At 46.0% G+C, this 15,629-nt stretch overlaps 1 protein-coding gene across 3 annotated transcripts in view; it reads left to right on the forward strand.

Annotated features, from left to right (window-relative positions):
- Nucleotides 1-15,629, forward strand: part of Arid5b (AT-rich interaction domain 5B) — a 189,174-nt gene that overhangs the window by 129,312 nt on the left and 44,233 nt on the right. For 2 of the 3 annotated variants that reach the window (XM_004657864.2, XM_045137134.1), the window contains one exon: nt 15,102-15,214. In XM_004657864.2, the coding sequence (XP_004657921.1) occupies nt 15,102-15,214 (113 nt within the window). Of the gene's footprint in view, nt 1-13,571; nt 13,664-15,101; nt 15,215-15,629 lie in introns of those variants that run through there. The other variant, XM_045137136.1, reaches the window with a different exon arrangement.

A 15,629-nucleotide genomic window follows, 5' to 3' on the forward strand; every position in this document is an offset into this window, starting at 1 on the left:
TTTGCTGGGATTAGTCTTGGGCCAGGTTCTTCCTGGGTATTAGGGATGCAAACTCGGGTCCTTATGTTTACACATCAAGTGCTTTTCAGGGCGAGCTCCTGTAAGAGGGAAGCTTTTTAGAGGTGAGATCCACTGGCAATGGACAAGTAGTGTGTGGCCAGGAGGGGGGAGAGCTGAGACCTGAAAGGTACTGCTAGAGAAACTCAGAACTGAGATATGCAGGTGGAAATTCCTGTGATGTGCTTGGGGCACTGGCCAAGCCATCCTAGGAGCAGCAAGAAGGCTTGGGCCGCAGACTGTGGACCGTCTATTCTTGCATCAGAAGGGCGTCCTTCCATTCCTAAAGCTTTCTCTCCCTCTAGGAGGGCTCCTTGTGTTTTTGAGGGTTTTGTGTTTTTGTTTTTTTCCAGTCCAGTCTAACAAAAGCAGCAGGTGGCAAGCAGTGAGGTCCAATGCTCAGTGCATCCTGATGGCTTCACGTGTGCCTTCCTCCTCCTCACCCCCATCAGGGCTGAGCACACAGCACAGCAGCCCTGCCACGCAAGCCCAGACCATGAGCTTTCTGGGCTGTGGGTTTTGGCATTGAACACAGTGGGAATGTCCTCCTGGGCTCCTATTTGATTTTTTTTCATTCCACTTCCTTGGAAAGCCTGTGTTGGTAACATGGTCTTGGGATGTCCCAAGTGGAGGTATGCAGGGCCTGTCACAAAACCATCTGTTGCCAAGGCTCTGCTGCTAGGCCCATGAGGCTAGCAGAAAGCCATCTTAGCCCAGCTCTGAGCTGTGTGACTTTAGGGGAGATCACAAACTCTGGGCTTGGCTGTGCTGATGTACTGAGTTTGAGCTTGGCAAGTCTATAAGGTTCTCTTTAAGCTGTGGAATTCCATCATTCTACAAATTGCTCAGAACAAGAATCCTTCAGTCGTCATGCCTTGGACGCACTAGCTCCTTACAAGTGGTGGTCTCTGGTTCTAGTCCAGTGGAAACAAGCATGGCTGCCCACAGTTTGTGTCTTGTCATGTGGCTCTGCCCTCAAACCTAGATTGTAATTTTTTTTTAAGATACAGAGAAACCTCTGAATGTGCTTAGAATACATGCAACATGGGCCAACGCATATTAGGAACAGTGTCGCAAGAGGGGACACCTAGCTGCTGCGTATTGTGTTCAGGCCACACCCACCACCCCCACTTCCCAGAGCCCTGAGGCAGTGGTTAATAATGTCAAAGGAATGTTTTAAAAATTGCTCTTCTGTTGACTCGAAAGAGTGAGGGCCCTCACGTGGTTAGAGGCCTGGGCTAGAAGTCAAATTCTAAATTTACTCGCAGCCTCTGCGAGCATCTTATTCCTGTATTTCTATTTAGTGCTTCTTCAGTTTTCCCATCTGCAAAGTCCCAGAGATTCCCTCAGTCCACAGAATGCCACAGGGCTTTATCCTACACAGGACTGGCATTCTATTGGGGGCAGAATATCGAGTTTCGTTCCATAATAGGAATTAAACAAAGGTCCTTTGAAAGAATACCTTGTGTAAACGCCTGTGCTTAAAGGCAAATGAATTTCAGAGGTCAGCAAATATCACCCCTTCTTTATTATTTCTTTTTTTTAATCTAAACAAGGCTAACTAGAGAATTCATTTTGGAATAAAAAAGACATGAAAGAAAGGGTATTTTCAGCTTGCACAATAGTACAAAGGAGAGCAAGGCCCGTCCTGTCTTGTTACAGAACTCACAGCTGTTTAATTTTATAGTAAAATTACTTTAAGAACTTTCCTAATTCAAAGGCAAAAAAAGAAAAAAGAAAAACACAAAATAATTGCTGTGGCCAGGCCAGTCTTCCTCCTCCTGAGAGTGGAAAAGCCAAGTTAAGATAAATCTGCCCCCAAAATCATCCTGAAAACTACACACAGCTTTGGGGTTCCCACCGGGTGGAGGAGTGGCTTTATTTAAAGAGGAAACACATGAAAGAGAAAGGAAACAAGCATTTGCTGGGACAAGATGAAGACTAGCTTCGTGTCCTGTGGGTCTCTGCGGTCACTTCTCTCCTAGCTCCTCCCTTGCCTGCTCCGCTTGTTTTTAATACTAAGTTTGTTTGCTTTTGGGGCATGGGCCTATTCAGCAGGAAACTGTCCAACGGCATTCAGCAGATATTTTAAAATGGCATTTTAAAAATTTAATTAAATGCCACATTATGTAACTGATTATTGAATTTAGAGTTTGGGATTTCATAAAAATGTTACTTTTAGAGGATAAATTGGAAAGATAAATTCTGCTGCTATGCTTGGTCTTATCAGTTCCAAGTTTACATATATTTCCTATTGTCAGAAACAGATACAAACTTCCTTATTGTTTTTAATGGTTTTCTTCCATATTAGGGAATTAGTCAGACTTCTTTCTTTGGTTCCTATAATTCCAACCCAGTTGGAACATCAGTCTATTTTTGGCTATGAAGGAACTTTTAAAATGTGGGCATGATGCTTTTAAGGTCCTAAATCTCATTAAAAAAATCAATTGGCTGCAAATATAACAGCCGCGATTATAAATATAGTGACTTCATTGTATCAGAGAGACAGTGTTCTAATTTCCATGCTACAAGCCCCACCTACCCCCACCCCCCACAACGCCCATCACCACATGGGAGGGCTGTTAAATGTAAATTCTAAAACCTATAAAACAGCATAAGGTTATGATTTGCAGCTGCCTCTATCCAAGATAAATGTTCTTACCTGTATTTGATTAAATTCTCTTGTTAGTTTCTGGGTTTCTTTTTAATAGCCGTCCTTCCGCATCACACAGATTCGCCACCAGAGGGCGATGGAGAGTTTGCTTATAGCTAACAAAGCTAGAAACGGTTTTAATAAGCTGTTTTAACTTGCTCAGGATTTATTTCTCTGTCTTTCGATTGCCACACATGCAGCCACTGAGTTTCCACTAACAGCGAATAATAATCCAAATAAAGTTCTTCTGGGAGAAAAATATAGGCAGACTGGTGCAGACAAGACTTTTGCCCAAATAAGGCTCCCCTTTCTGGAGCCCCCATGGATTAGATAACCATCAACTGACAGTTGGTCATGAGTTAATAATGTTGGATGCTAAAATATGCATACCATGTGCTATAAAAGAGTTTGGAGGACAAAGACAAATATTTCTCTAGTTAGATATTAGAAACATACCAGAGGTGTACAGACCGCCTCTCTGCATGTCGTTCAAACCCACCAGATAATTTCACAAAAAGGATTCCCTTATAAGTATCCTGCAGCAGGATGCAAGACTGTTGCATGTTTGGTTGGTGTTGCAGAGATCTGAGCCTTGACCTCTCTGCATGGGACTGCCTTACATGTCCTAGACACCCTTGCTTTCTGAGAAAAGAAAATATTTCCTAATTCATTTCCGCTGCCACCATGTCTGCTCCTTTTGTTTTACAGTCAGAGAGATTTTGAAGAGGACTCCGAAAGGGAGGTTCCACGAGGGAACCCCAGGAGGTTGTGTAGCCTTTGGCGCCTTACGCTTAGAGGCTTGTTAATGCTCGATCGTGGCGCCCTGTAGCGTCCCGGCCACACCTGCGGAGGCCGGGGCGCAGGAAGGGCTCCTTTCTCTGGGTCCTCCAGCCAGTTCGCGGTAGGATGGGGCACTGGGCCACCCTCTGCTCCTGTGCTGAGAAGTGGGGAGGCAGGAGTTCCCAAAAGCTCGCGGGCCAGCCCGAAGCAGTGACTGGGACCCAGCCCCAAACCGAGTGGAAGGTGAGCACCCACACCTGAGACTGCTCTCTGACCTCCACGAGGCTCCACGTCACACGCACGCACGGTGACCGAGGGCAAGGACGCATCGCTTCAGATTTCAAGCCTTTTCCTTCTGTGTAACGTCTCTGCGCTTATTGGAAAACAGGCCTCACTGTCTTTCGGACCTAAGGCAGCAGGGCCAGGTCCCTGCCTGTGGGCCTCACTGGGCCTCACCTCTCTACTTACTTCCAGATGAAATCTCCAGGAGGCAAACACGGGCGGACTGTGAACTTTTTCAGCAATTTGTGGTCAGGAAGCTTCTACTTAAGACTAGCCCAAATCTCTCAAGTTCCATTTTCCCATTTTCAGTTCACACTGGATGATGAAAATGGCTTACATTATATCCTGCTTAGGCCCGACCCAGAAGAGAACAAGTCTCGTGCTCCTCTCCCTACCCCAGGCCTGTTGTTAAGGCTCAACGTTTGCTTTGGCGCCTTAGTTAAGGAACTTAATGAAATAATAACCTCGTCAGGGCATTTACTAGCTTTGAGTCAATAATTACCAGATTTGAATGGTACACACTGCAGTCAGCACCAGTGAGTGTTGGATGCTAACATTTTTTTTAATTTACTCATTAGAGAGAGCGAGCCAGCGAGCAAGAGAGAGAGAGAGAGAGAGAGAATGGGCATGCCAAGGCCCTCAGCTACTGCAAACAAGCTCCAAACGCGTGTGCCCCCTTGTGAGCATGTGTGACAGTGCACGTTTGCATCGTTGTGCGCCTGGCTTACATGGGACCTAGAGATTCAAACATAAGTTCAAACATAAGGCTTTGCAGGCAAGTGCCTTAACTCTAAGCCATCTCTCTCCAACCTAGACACTAACATTTCTACATGACTGTCCTCCATCACTGTGAATTAAACCTCAAATGACTAAAACTTGAAGTTGTGACTTTGCTGTTTATTCTAGATTCTTATGTGTATCTTGCTTTGTTAGCCCTCTGACAGGTACGTGCAAGGACACATCCATAATCCTCACGTTGACCAAACCAGCCTCACCCGTGAGGTAGATAATGCAAGCCACCTGTTACTTAAAGTCTTCTACTAACCACATTTTAAAGGCATAGAGAAACATGTGGAGTTAATTTTAATAATATGCTTTATTTAATTCACTGGATCCCAAATATCATTGCAGTATATAATCTCCATAAAACTCTATCAAGGAGATGTGTTATGTCTTGTGCTATGTCCTGGATATCAACGTGCATTTTCTGCCTAGGGTACATCTCAACATGCCCTGGCATTTCAAGGGCTCAGTAGACAGCTGTGACTATATTGGACACAGCAGCTTTAAATAGGGAGGGGAAATTTTTTTTCTTAGACTGAGAAGAATGCAAAGCTCTGGCCTCTTTGTGTCCACTGTGGGATTTCCTATGGTTTCCATCTGCATTTGCCTGCACACCTTCCTAGGGGGACAGGCTCTTGACTCCTTGAAGCGAGCTCTCTAGCTTCCCCTGCCAAGAGACAACAACCTGTCCCTAGTTACTGTGTCACCTGGCATCTCAGACCTGTTGCTGCCTCTGCAAAGGCTGCCCAGTCTCCTTTCTCTTCCTCTTTAGGACCCTCCATCGTGCCCAGGTGCCCACTCTCTTTCCTACAGCTTGGGAACCCTCACAACAGAAGAACTTAAAGGACACCTTCAGGATGTGTCTTCTACACCTCCTCCCACTGGACTCAGACACCAAGCAGTGTTGCTCCCAGCATCCCGGTGCCTCTGAGGACTTGACCTGAACACGAAAAATGTCTTCTCAGTCCCAGACAGCCAAGAATAGCCATGTTGGGCCAGAGAGATGGCTCAGCAGTTCAGGTGCTTGCCTGCAAAGGCTGAGGACCAGAGTTTGATTCCCCAGTATTCATGTAAAGCCAGACGCACAAAGTGGCACATGCATTTGGACTAGAGGCCCTGGTGTAGCCATTTTCTCTCTCTCTCCTAAATAAATAAGTAAAATATTTAAACACATACACACAAGAATTTTTTACTATCATGTCAGGGGCCATCATACTTCTCAAATTCTCCTTTCTGAAAGTATAAACAGGATGAAAAGTGTACTTTCAGTACAAATTCTCTTTGGGTGTTTTTGTTAGGCTCCTATATTTACTTGAGAACCTTTCACTTTTTAAATGTTTTAGACTTAAATTGTCTCTCATAATATATTCATTTCAACCTGTAATTACTTAAATATCTTCATGTTAATCCACATACATGCATACCAAAAAGAATAAGAAAACAATCTACAACAAAAAAATCTCTTTTACTTCTTTCCAAGTTTTCTTTAGGAGTAGCAAACCAATTGTCCTCAGTGCTGAAAATGGAATCTCATTTCCAAAACTGGAGGAGCCGGTAACTGAGGATGCTGTGTTTGTCTGAGTTGATGGCTGTTCTGATGATATTCGCTGTTCCTCGTGAGGCCACTTGATACGACAATGTAGCTCTCTTGACGGCGCTGTCCTGCTCAGTCGCAGCTCACAGAATGTATCCATCATAGACTGGGATGAGTGGTTTTATTGATTGTAACAAAAAGAAAAAGAGAGTGAGAGAAACAATTCATTCTCTGTGTAAGGGGTCCTATCTTTATGGCCTTCAGAAATTGTCAGAATTAAAATGTCTTTCAATGCTATTTCCAGAGTGGCTACTTAAACAGCTTTAAGCAAAAAAAAAAAAAAATAGACAACTATATTAACATTGATATTTGTTCTTATTGGATGGTAGCATGTTAAGAAAAATTAAATCTGTGTTCATTGAATTTTTCAAAAGATTGAGTTTTCAAAATTTTTCTAAGCATTGAATTTTTCAAGATTGACCAGCCAGCTAGGCAGATGGCTTATTGTATAAAGCGTACTCAATGGTCAAGCCTAAGTCCCCAAGTTCAATCTCTGGCTCTACTTGAGAGGAGGCAAGACAAGTGAACTTCCTAGAAACTTGGAAGCTTATGGTAGTTTGCATAGCCATCAGCAATAACAGAGAGGCACAGAGAGAGAGAGAGAGAAAGAGAGAGAGAGAGAGACCTATTTCTATGTCAAGAAAGGTGGAAGGCTAAGACGGACCGGAAACTAGTCTTTTGACCTTCATAGACTTGCCATGACACATGTGTGATCCCACACATCACCCCCCCAACACACAATTTAAAAAAGACTGAACATGATTTGTCTCAAAAGCCCTAGAAAAAAAACACAGTACAGGGTTGGAAGGACAATTTATTCTGTGAAGGTGTGTGTGTGTGTGTGTGTGTGTGATTTTCTCCACTGAGAGAGAGACACCCCGACCACGGCAGAGCATCACATGAACTCCTGTCACTTGGACAGATGTCCAGCAGGAGGGGGGAACTAGCAGACACATGAAGAAGGGAAGGTTGGGGCCACTGGGGCATTTTCAGACAGCACCTTTCTTTTGTGGAGCTTGTGACTTCATGCCGAGGCCCTGCAGAGGGCAGGGGAGGCTCTGGAGCAGATCCTCCACTCAGGATGAGTGCTTGGACTGACAGCGTGTTCACGCCCAGCCCAGTCTACAGGTGCACATGGCCATGTTGGGTCTTCCCAGAGTGTGACATGCTGAGGCAGAGGACTCATTCCCCAGGTTCCTGAGCCTGAGAACACCTAAGGACAAGCAAGACAGGGGCCATGTAGACTCGGTATATATACCCTTTCATCCTAAAGTCAGGTACACTTTCCCAAAGCAACCATGACCCATCACCACCACCCTTGGGAGTGGTCATGGACTTACGATTTGTCCCTGAGCACACTGTGTGGCCAACGCAATTCTTAGACAGAAGGGGCAAGTTTACAAGGCCCCACATGAATTTCCTTCTCCCTTCCTGTTTCTAGAACACTCCATCCTCCAAAAACCCAGAATTCTTCCCACTCCAAAACTAGACAGTTCCCAACTCCTCCCCCATGTCCCTCAAGTGGTAGTGGCTAGCTTCCTCAGTCCCTCCCTTCCCTGCTCTACTTGTGAGCACATTTCCTAGACACTCATACATCTGTATTCCCTGGGAATCCACACCATGAATTTGGGCTCCTATCTAGACAATATCATTATTATTTCTATTGGCCTGCCTCCTCCAAACGGGGGGAAACAAGGCTACATGTTTGCTTATTTCTGTTGATAAACCCTGACTACAAGAGAGGTCTGCTTGTGTGTTGATGGGGGAGTGCACAGTCACATGTTTTCAAAGCAATTAGCAAAACAGATGAGAGAGCAAGTCTTGCCTGTTCCATGGGTGGCATGGGGGAAGGGCTGCAGTGAAATAATCTCTGTTTTTTAAGTGTTTCTGAGAAATGAAGACCTCCAGGGCAGAGGGAGAGAGGGTGGACCAGGAAATAGCTATGCAAATCACATGCCTATGAAATTAGTAATACTTTGATCAGAGGCATTAACAATGGCCGGGCACTCACGGGTATGAAGCAGGAGTGAGTAAGCCTGGGCATGTTCTGGAAGAGATGACAGGTCTGTGGAGCCATTCAGGGAGCACGGACGTGCTCATGCGTTCCAGTCTCCTGAGTGACTCTCAGGTATCTCAGTGATTTTGACAATAAGCCAAATAAAGTCAGTTTCTTTCTTTCTTTCCGTCTTTCTTTCTTTCTTTCTTTCTTTCTTTCTTTCTTTCTTTCTTTCTTTCTTTCTTTTCCCCCCTCTTTCTAACAACACAACTTCTCAGTCTTTGTAGAGGAAGACTAGGGGGCCATACAGTAGAGAGGCCCAGACAGATCTGCAGCTACAGCAAATGTGGAAACGTACAGTCCAGGGCTTCGTGGCACCCATGATGCCTGTTTGACAAGTGTGATCATTCTGGTTGTTTTGGTGGCATGTCCAAGTGAGAACATTTAAAACTGCCTCTAGAATCTGGGCTCCCAATTCCAGTCATGCTAATGTCTTTATTTAAGGGAAAAAAGGGGAGCTGTCAGAATAATTACCAGGTAATAGTAGTCTTGCAATATTGTTTGGCCCGTGTCTGTTGCTTAAAATTCATCAGTTAATAAGTTCTACTACTGCCCAGGATCAGGTTGTGCTCTCTGATCTCAGACAATACATTCACTTCTCAAGTGTTTCGGTTGGGTGTGGCGGACTGTTTATAGAAAAGCAGAATAAAAATAAACTCGAATATTCTGATGCTACATCTGATTAGAGTTTTATGAATTCACAGAGATGAAATAGATGCTAAGCCCAAACAGACAGTATGTGAAATGACGCTGGATTTGAAGTTATAATTTCAGGGAATCATTTATGCATTCTTAAAATGTCGGCTTAATGTTAAAGCCAAAAGGAAGACTGATAACATTTAGGCTTTTGTTTCCCTCCCTCCCCCTTCATGTATTTGAAAATTGAAATCCTGTAAGAGATTATCTGGAAAATGCCTTTCTTTTATTATGCCCATAAACTTTAGGAGTGGCTTTGATCAAGCTTTCTAAATCTTTGCTCATACATTAATAACTAAAAACACTCATCCTATTTTTGTTTTAGTGAAAGAGGAAGTTTTTAAATAGTCAAAAGGAAAATATTGAAAATAGAACACAGTACATGATAACTAAATTAAGGTAGTTTTTTTTTTTTTTTTTCCAGAAAGAGCAATGCTCCATGCTGATACTTGCCAGAGTATTTTAAGATTATTGTCTGTAAGAAATAGTACCAGGGCCTTGCAATCCTCAGAGGAAAGGCATTACAGAAATGCAAAGTCCTGTCAGAAACATGGACTATACATAGCACAGTGTCAGTACTTAGTACTTCTATCACCAGGGTTTTGTTTTCTGGCTCATGTTTAAAATACACACATGTGCATGCACACACAACTTGCAAATTAAATGAGTTAACGCTCTACCAACTTCCTGTAGACATTGACCTCAAAGGTCAAACTCTTAGCAAAGTTACGGTTGGCTGTCCATTCTCCTATTTCCAGTGGCTACCAGTGAGTAAATCCAGTGTCCCTGAGTAAAAGCTCACAAAGGATTTCTGAGAGAATATGTAGCTTGATTGGGGAGGAAAATCCCCTCTGTAAAAATGGGAAGAAAGAGTTGTTAACTGATGAGTCAATCCAGCTTTTATTGCAATTTATCTGTGTGGTATTTCCATGCACATGAAGACTATAAAATACATTTTAAAAACATGGTCACAATAGGAAGAACACAGCAGAGAGGGAGAAAGAGAAGAACACAGGGACATTTAAGCCAAAAGCAGTTGATTTTGCCAGTAACTGGTCACATTTCCTTTGTTTTGTTATTATTATTGCAAAAGTTTTGAAGTTGAAAGTTGCTCACGCCTGCACCACCTGTATAACCTGTGTGAGCCTATGGAGAGGTGAGCACATGTGATCCTGTGGAGAGGTGAGCACACGTGAGCCCATAGAGAGGTGAGCACACATGATCCCGTGGAGGGGTGAGCGCCCGTGGGTCTGTGGAGAGGTGAGCACGCATGGGCCCATGGAGAGGTGATTATGCTTCTTGGAGCTAACAGATCCTTTATGAAAATAAATAAATAAATAAAAAGACTGGTTCATTAATATTTGAAAGTGTTTTTTAAAAAAGGAAAACAATAACATAAGCAGGAATTAGATGCCTGAGTGGACTGAATGTGGAAGTATCTTGCTTCTTGCGGGAGGGGGGCTGGGAATAGGGTCCATGGCTAAATTAACACCTGTAGGAATATCAGTGACTTCACAAAGGTGAACACTTGCTAATTTCTTGGCACTGAGGAAGAGGAACAGAGGGACAGGGAGGGTGGAAAGGATTTTTTGTTTGTTTGTTTGTGTTTTGTTTTGGTTTTTCTAGGTAAGGTCTCACTTAGCCCAGGCTGACCTGGAATTCACCATGGAGTCTCAGGGTGGCCTCGAACTCACGGTAATCCTCCTACCTCTGCCTCCTGAGTACTGGGATTAAAGGCGTGCGACACCACGCCCAGCTCGAAAAGAAATTTTTTTAAACCGCAGAGAGCAGGCATGGGCAGCCAACGCAGGCAGTAAGCTTCTGGTGGGCATGGCGTCTGGCCGCATTTCTCTGTAGGCTGCATGAGATGCTGGGCGCACCCTCAGCCTCCTTCACACGGTGAAGCGGAGAATGTTTGCACTTGGTGGAAAAGCTCCCTCATTGTAAGGCAAAGTGGGCATATGGGTATGTGAGTGTGCATGACAGATGTTGAAAGCAGGGGCACTGGGTAAAGAGCAGCTGCCTGGGTTACAAGCCTACTAGATAACCAGCCTGGCCTGTACCTCAGTTGTCTAGTCTGTGGAACGGGCAGGGTATGGCCTAGGGAGATAGCTCAGTGGGTACAGGGCTTGCCTCACAAGCCTGGGGACCTCAGTTCTTGCCCCAGGTCCCATGTGACCATGCTAAGCATGGAGTTGTTTGCCTGTAATCACAGGCTGGGGTGGGCGGATCCCTGGGGGCTTGTTGGCGAGCCAGTCAAGTCTGGTTTGTGAGCTGCATACAGGTCAATGGGGGACCCTGTGTCAAAGGAAGTGGACGGTGTTCCTGAGCATGACACTCGAAGTTGTCCTCTCCTCCATGAGACCGCACACATGAGTGCTTGCCCACACACATATATGAACATGGATGCCCACACTGGGGAAATGAACTATTGTGTGCAAAGCATTTGGACCAGTGACTGGTACAGAGGAAGTTCCCAGTGAGCTCAGCTCAGCTGCTGCTGTGTGGAGTGTGGGGTGCTGAGGACACTCCCGCGAGGAGCTCTTGTGAACTCTGAGGAGCCAGGCTGGACCCGTGTGTTCCACGTGCACGGAAGAGCAGCCATGCGTGCATCGCTTTGCACGGGGCTCGTTTAAGGTGGGGCTGACAGGACCCAGGTGAGCCCCGTGTGAGCTGCTGGCTTCTAGCTAAGCTCTGATAGGAAAGCAGCTACAAGGCTGGACTTGGGGGTCATGGTTCTGATGCAGGTAAGGGCTCTTGGCTTTCCAGAAGAGAGCTCATATGCCATCTCTCTGCCAAGGTGGCCGGAAGGTCTGGGGGCCATTCTTCATGTAGATTCATTAAAATCTCACTTCACCCCTGAGTGCCACACACTTCATGGTGCATTTATTTTTACTCTAGCAAGTGATTGCTTCACCACCCTAGGGGGAAATAGATGTGTTTTGAGGAGCATAATGTCTGCTATCCTCTAGAGCGTCAACCCCAGAGCTTTACCTGGGGTCTCAGGACTCCCAAAGGTCTCCAGTTGCATTATGGGCTCTCAGCAAGTTCTTTAAGCTTCATTGCTCCTGGGACATAGAATATTCATGATCATGGGGAATCAATGCACGATGGTATGTGAGACAAGGGTAGGGTTCTACCAAGAATCCACAATAATAGCTTGAACAGAACCAAAGCCAAAGGCCTCAGACTTCCTGTGGTGACTCCCAGGGACACATCAGCCTCTGGCTGTGCTCCCCAGACCCACCTCCAGCTGCTAGCTTCTGTTCCCAGAGCGTTCTCCAGCTTCCAGTGGCAGCTCCCAGTGCCATCACGAGTCACCCATTTGTTTCCAGAGTGTTAGGTGTAAGTTGTAAAGGTGCCTGGAGTGACAAGTATGCCACGTGGTTAGGTTGGCAGGCCCTGCTCTCGAGGATGTAAAGAGACATGGGCATCTTCCTCTCCATTAGTCACTTGTCCATTCAACAAATTCATGTTACACAATGGTGCCATGCTGCGGCACATGAGAGATGAATCAAAGTGTCCTGCCCTTACAGACTGCCCAGTCTGGTATAGTAGCCCAAACATATACTCATGTACGAGAAATACAGTGATACGTTCCCTGAGAGATGGAAAGAGGAGGCTAGAGAGATGGCTCAACATTTGAGGCACTTGCTTGCAAAGCCTAATGACTTGGGTTTGATTCTCTGGTACCCACGTCAAGACAGATGCACAAAGTGGCGCATGCATCGGGAGTTAGTTTGCAGTAGCCCGAGGCCTTGGCACACCCATTCTCTGTCTCTTTTCTATCTCTCTCTGCTTGTAAATAAATAAATAAATTTTGAAAAAAGAGAGAGGGAAAGAGGAATAGGCAGAGTTCAGAGGGACACCAAAACAAGGATTTCAATGGGTGCTAAGTGGACCTACCCATACCCAGACTATGCAGCTACCTGGCCTGTTAAGAAAACAAGGTTTTTGCTTTTCATTAAATCACATTCAGGTTATGTGACCAGAACACTAGCTTCTAAATTTGTAATTCTCGGAATCTGCTGAGGAAGGACATTGGCTTTTCTGAGTTCTGAAAACATCTCAGAAGATGAAAACAAACAAAAATCGACCCACTTTGGGTATGATTCTTGTGGGTTCCTGGAACCTTCTGCCTTAGTATCTAAAACAGCGTGTTCAATTCAAATCCTGTCTTCAGACAAGGCCTTTGGGATTTGAAAGCTTTTCTGGAAATAAATGCATTTTAGGTTTAAGTGCTTTTCACCAAAATGCTGGCGGGGGGGGGGGGGGAATCACAGTGACAAGTCTTAGAACAGAGGCTGAATTGTTCCGTTCCTTCCTCGGAAATGTCTTGGCCCTCCTCTCTCCCAAGTTCTGTTTGTTTCTGTCAGCTTTCCTGGGGCCTTTATTCTGATAAACGGACTTGAAAGTGCACCCTTCCCTGTCATCACAGTGCGGGGCCCGAGGGAAGCGCTGCGCACGACCCAAAGTCGGTGCCGCGGATGGTCCTCGCCCTGGCTGCGGGCCGTGGACCCCGGCAGCCCTCGCTCCCACCCGGGCGCCGCGGGCAGGGGGAGGGCGGGCGCCGCGGGCGGGCGGGAGGAGGGCGGGCGGGCACACCCCGCGCTCGTCACCGCGCGCTTCCCCGAGCGCCGCGCCCGCGGGGAGCTGCGCCCGCCTGCGCCGCCAGAGCGCCGCTGACAGCCAGGGGTGCGGCCAGGCGCTTCCATGATCGCAGACCTCCACCGCGCACGCAGATGCGGGCCGACGGGCATGGGTAATGTCCGCTTTCCCCTGCGTGAGTGTGAGTGTGTGTGTGTGTGTGTGTGTGTGTGTGTGTGTGTGTGTGTGTGTGTGTGTGCGCGCGCGCGCGCGCGCGCCCGCGCACGCGCCGGTTTGCGAGTTTGTTTACCTTCGGTAATGCCAGGCTGCTTTCTGGAATGGACTTTGAGATGGTCCTGCGTTTTGAGGAATGAGGTAGTGAGATGAGGGGCAGGTTGTCCAAGGGGGTCCTGAGCCCTCCCTGCACCCCACACCCCTCCAGCCGCTTCCTAAACTTTTCTGCTTGTTTGCCTCTCTGATGGGAAAAGGTGGAAGCAAACTGCACTGGGAGTCGCCGCGGCAAAACCCACAGCAGAAAATCAAATTAGCATTAAACGTATCTGTAGAATGTCCTATTATCGCGGGTTCAACGGCGTGTCATAAGCGAGATTCACAACCATTAAGAGAGCTGACGTTCAGAAGTGATGTTGTTGTAATGGTCCCATAAAGTAATAAAAATATGGGTGCCTTAACAGATCTGGGAGGCTGTTTGAGGGGCGGGGGGGATGTGACCCTTTGGAAATGCTTGGTTAACTGGTTGTTTTTATTTTTATTTTATTTTATTTTGCTGGGCTGGGGTGACCAAAGTTAAACATGAAAGATGGGGCGGGACAGCCATTGAGCTCAATAAACAGTCCCCCCCCCAACTTTCTGCACAAATAGATCTTAAAGGGAACTGACTTACACAGCATCTGAATCATTCATAACTATGGTTTAAAAAAACAATAACCTCAAAGGAATCAGGATAACTCAAGTGTAAGCTTTGGAATTTGTTTTAAATATCCATCCAGATCTTCATAAAAACATAATGAGAAGGAAAAGAGAGATCTGCTGGGATTGGAGAGGCTGGCCACAGTATTATTAGGAAGTTCAGGCAATAATACTTTTCAGCTTGTAGTTGTAAATACCTTTGGAGCTGACTATGTCCTTCATCTGTTTGATAATTTGGGGAAAAGCTCACGTCTCTAACCCTTCTGAAGAGAGATGTTTTGAAATGTTACTTTATGATACCATTATGGACTGGCATATCACTTCTGAAAACAAGACACAAAACAAATGACAAGGAGTGCACTCGAAGAAACCTAATTCAGGGCTGTTTAAGACCACAGAGATTTTTTTTTTCCTCAAAGCAGGGAAGGCGTTAGTTATCCTGTCTTCATCCTTTAGGTTCCCATCTTTTACTTCTCTTTCATTGGCTGTGGTGACGTGGGAGAGCTCAGCACTGGGAAGCGGGCACAGAGAGTGTGGCATGTACCTGACACACCTCTTCAGAGCCCAAAGCAGACTGTCTATCTCTGTACTCTTAGAGCAGAGCACTGGTAGTAAGGAAGAGTCGAGGTCCTCCATATGTGGCAACTGAAAGTGTGTATCAATCGCTCTCTATTTGTTTTCAGCGCCAAATCTCAAAGGCAGACCACGCAAAAAGAAACCGTGCCCACAGAGAAGAGACTCCTTCAGTGGTGCTAAGGATTCCAACAATAATTGCGATGGCAAAGCCGTTGCCAAGGTAGGGTCCTTCGCTTGTGTGTGCCTGCCCTTGCCTTTCTTTATCGCTCCTCTCCCTGACCTCTCTGCCCTGTACCTTGATGGCAGTGTTCAATTCAGAATCTGACTCTGGTATTCAGAGCGCTTGAAGCCTGTGCCATGGCCCTGCTCCTGCCACCTGCCCTCCCCAGGGGCTGAGGGGCGGGGAGGTGGTGGGTGGGAGGACAGGCATTTCATTTTGATTAGTCAACAGAAAGACTTCCCACCTCCCAGCTTGGCTTGTTCGGTAAAGGACAGATGATTAAGTGCCCACGTCATTGAGGCTAAGATTTCATAGTAGGTGACACAATGACATAATTTACTCTGCTCGTGTCAAAAATAGACCAGCTGAACCATCCTCTTTCTGAATGTGTTCATCTAAATATGCTGCAGAGATT

The sequence above is a fragment of the Jaculus jaculus genome, chromosome 18 (assembly GCF_020740685.1).
Source record: "Jaculus jaculus isolate mJacJac1 chromosome 18, mJacJac1.mat.Y.cur, whole genome shotgun sequence".
NCBI classification, from domain to species: domain Eukaryota; kingdom Metazoa; phylum Chordata; class Mammalia; order Rodentia; family Dipodidae; genus Jaculus; species Jaculus jaculus.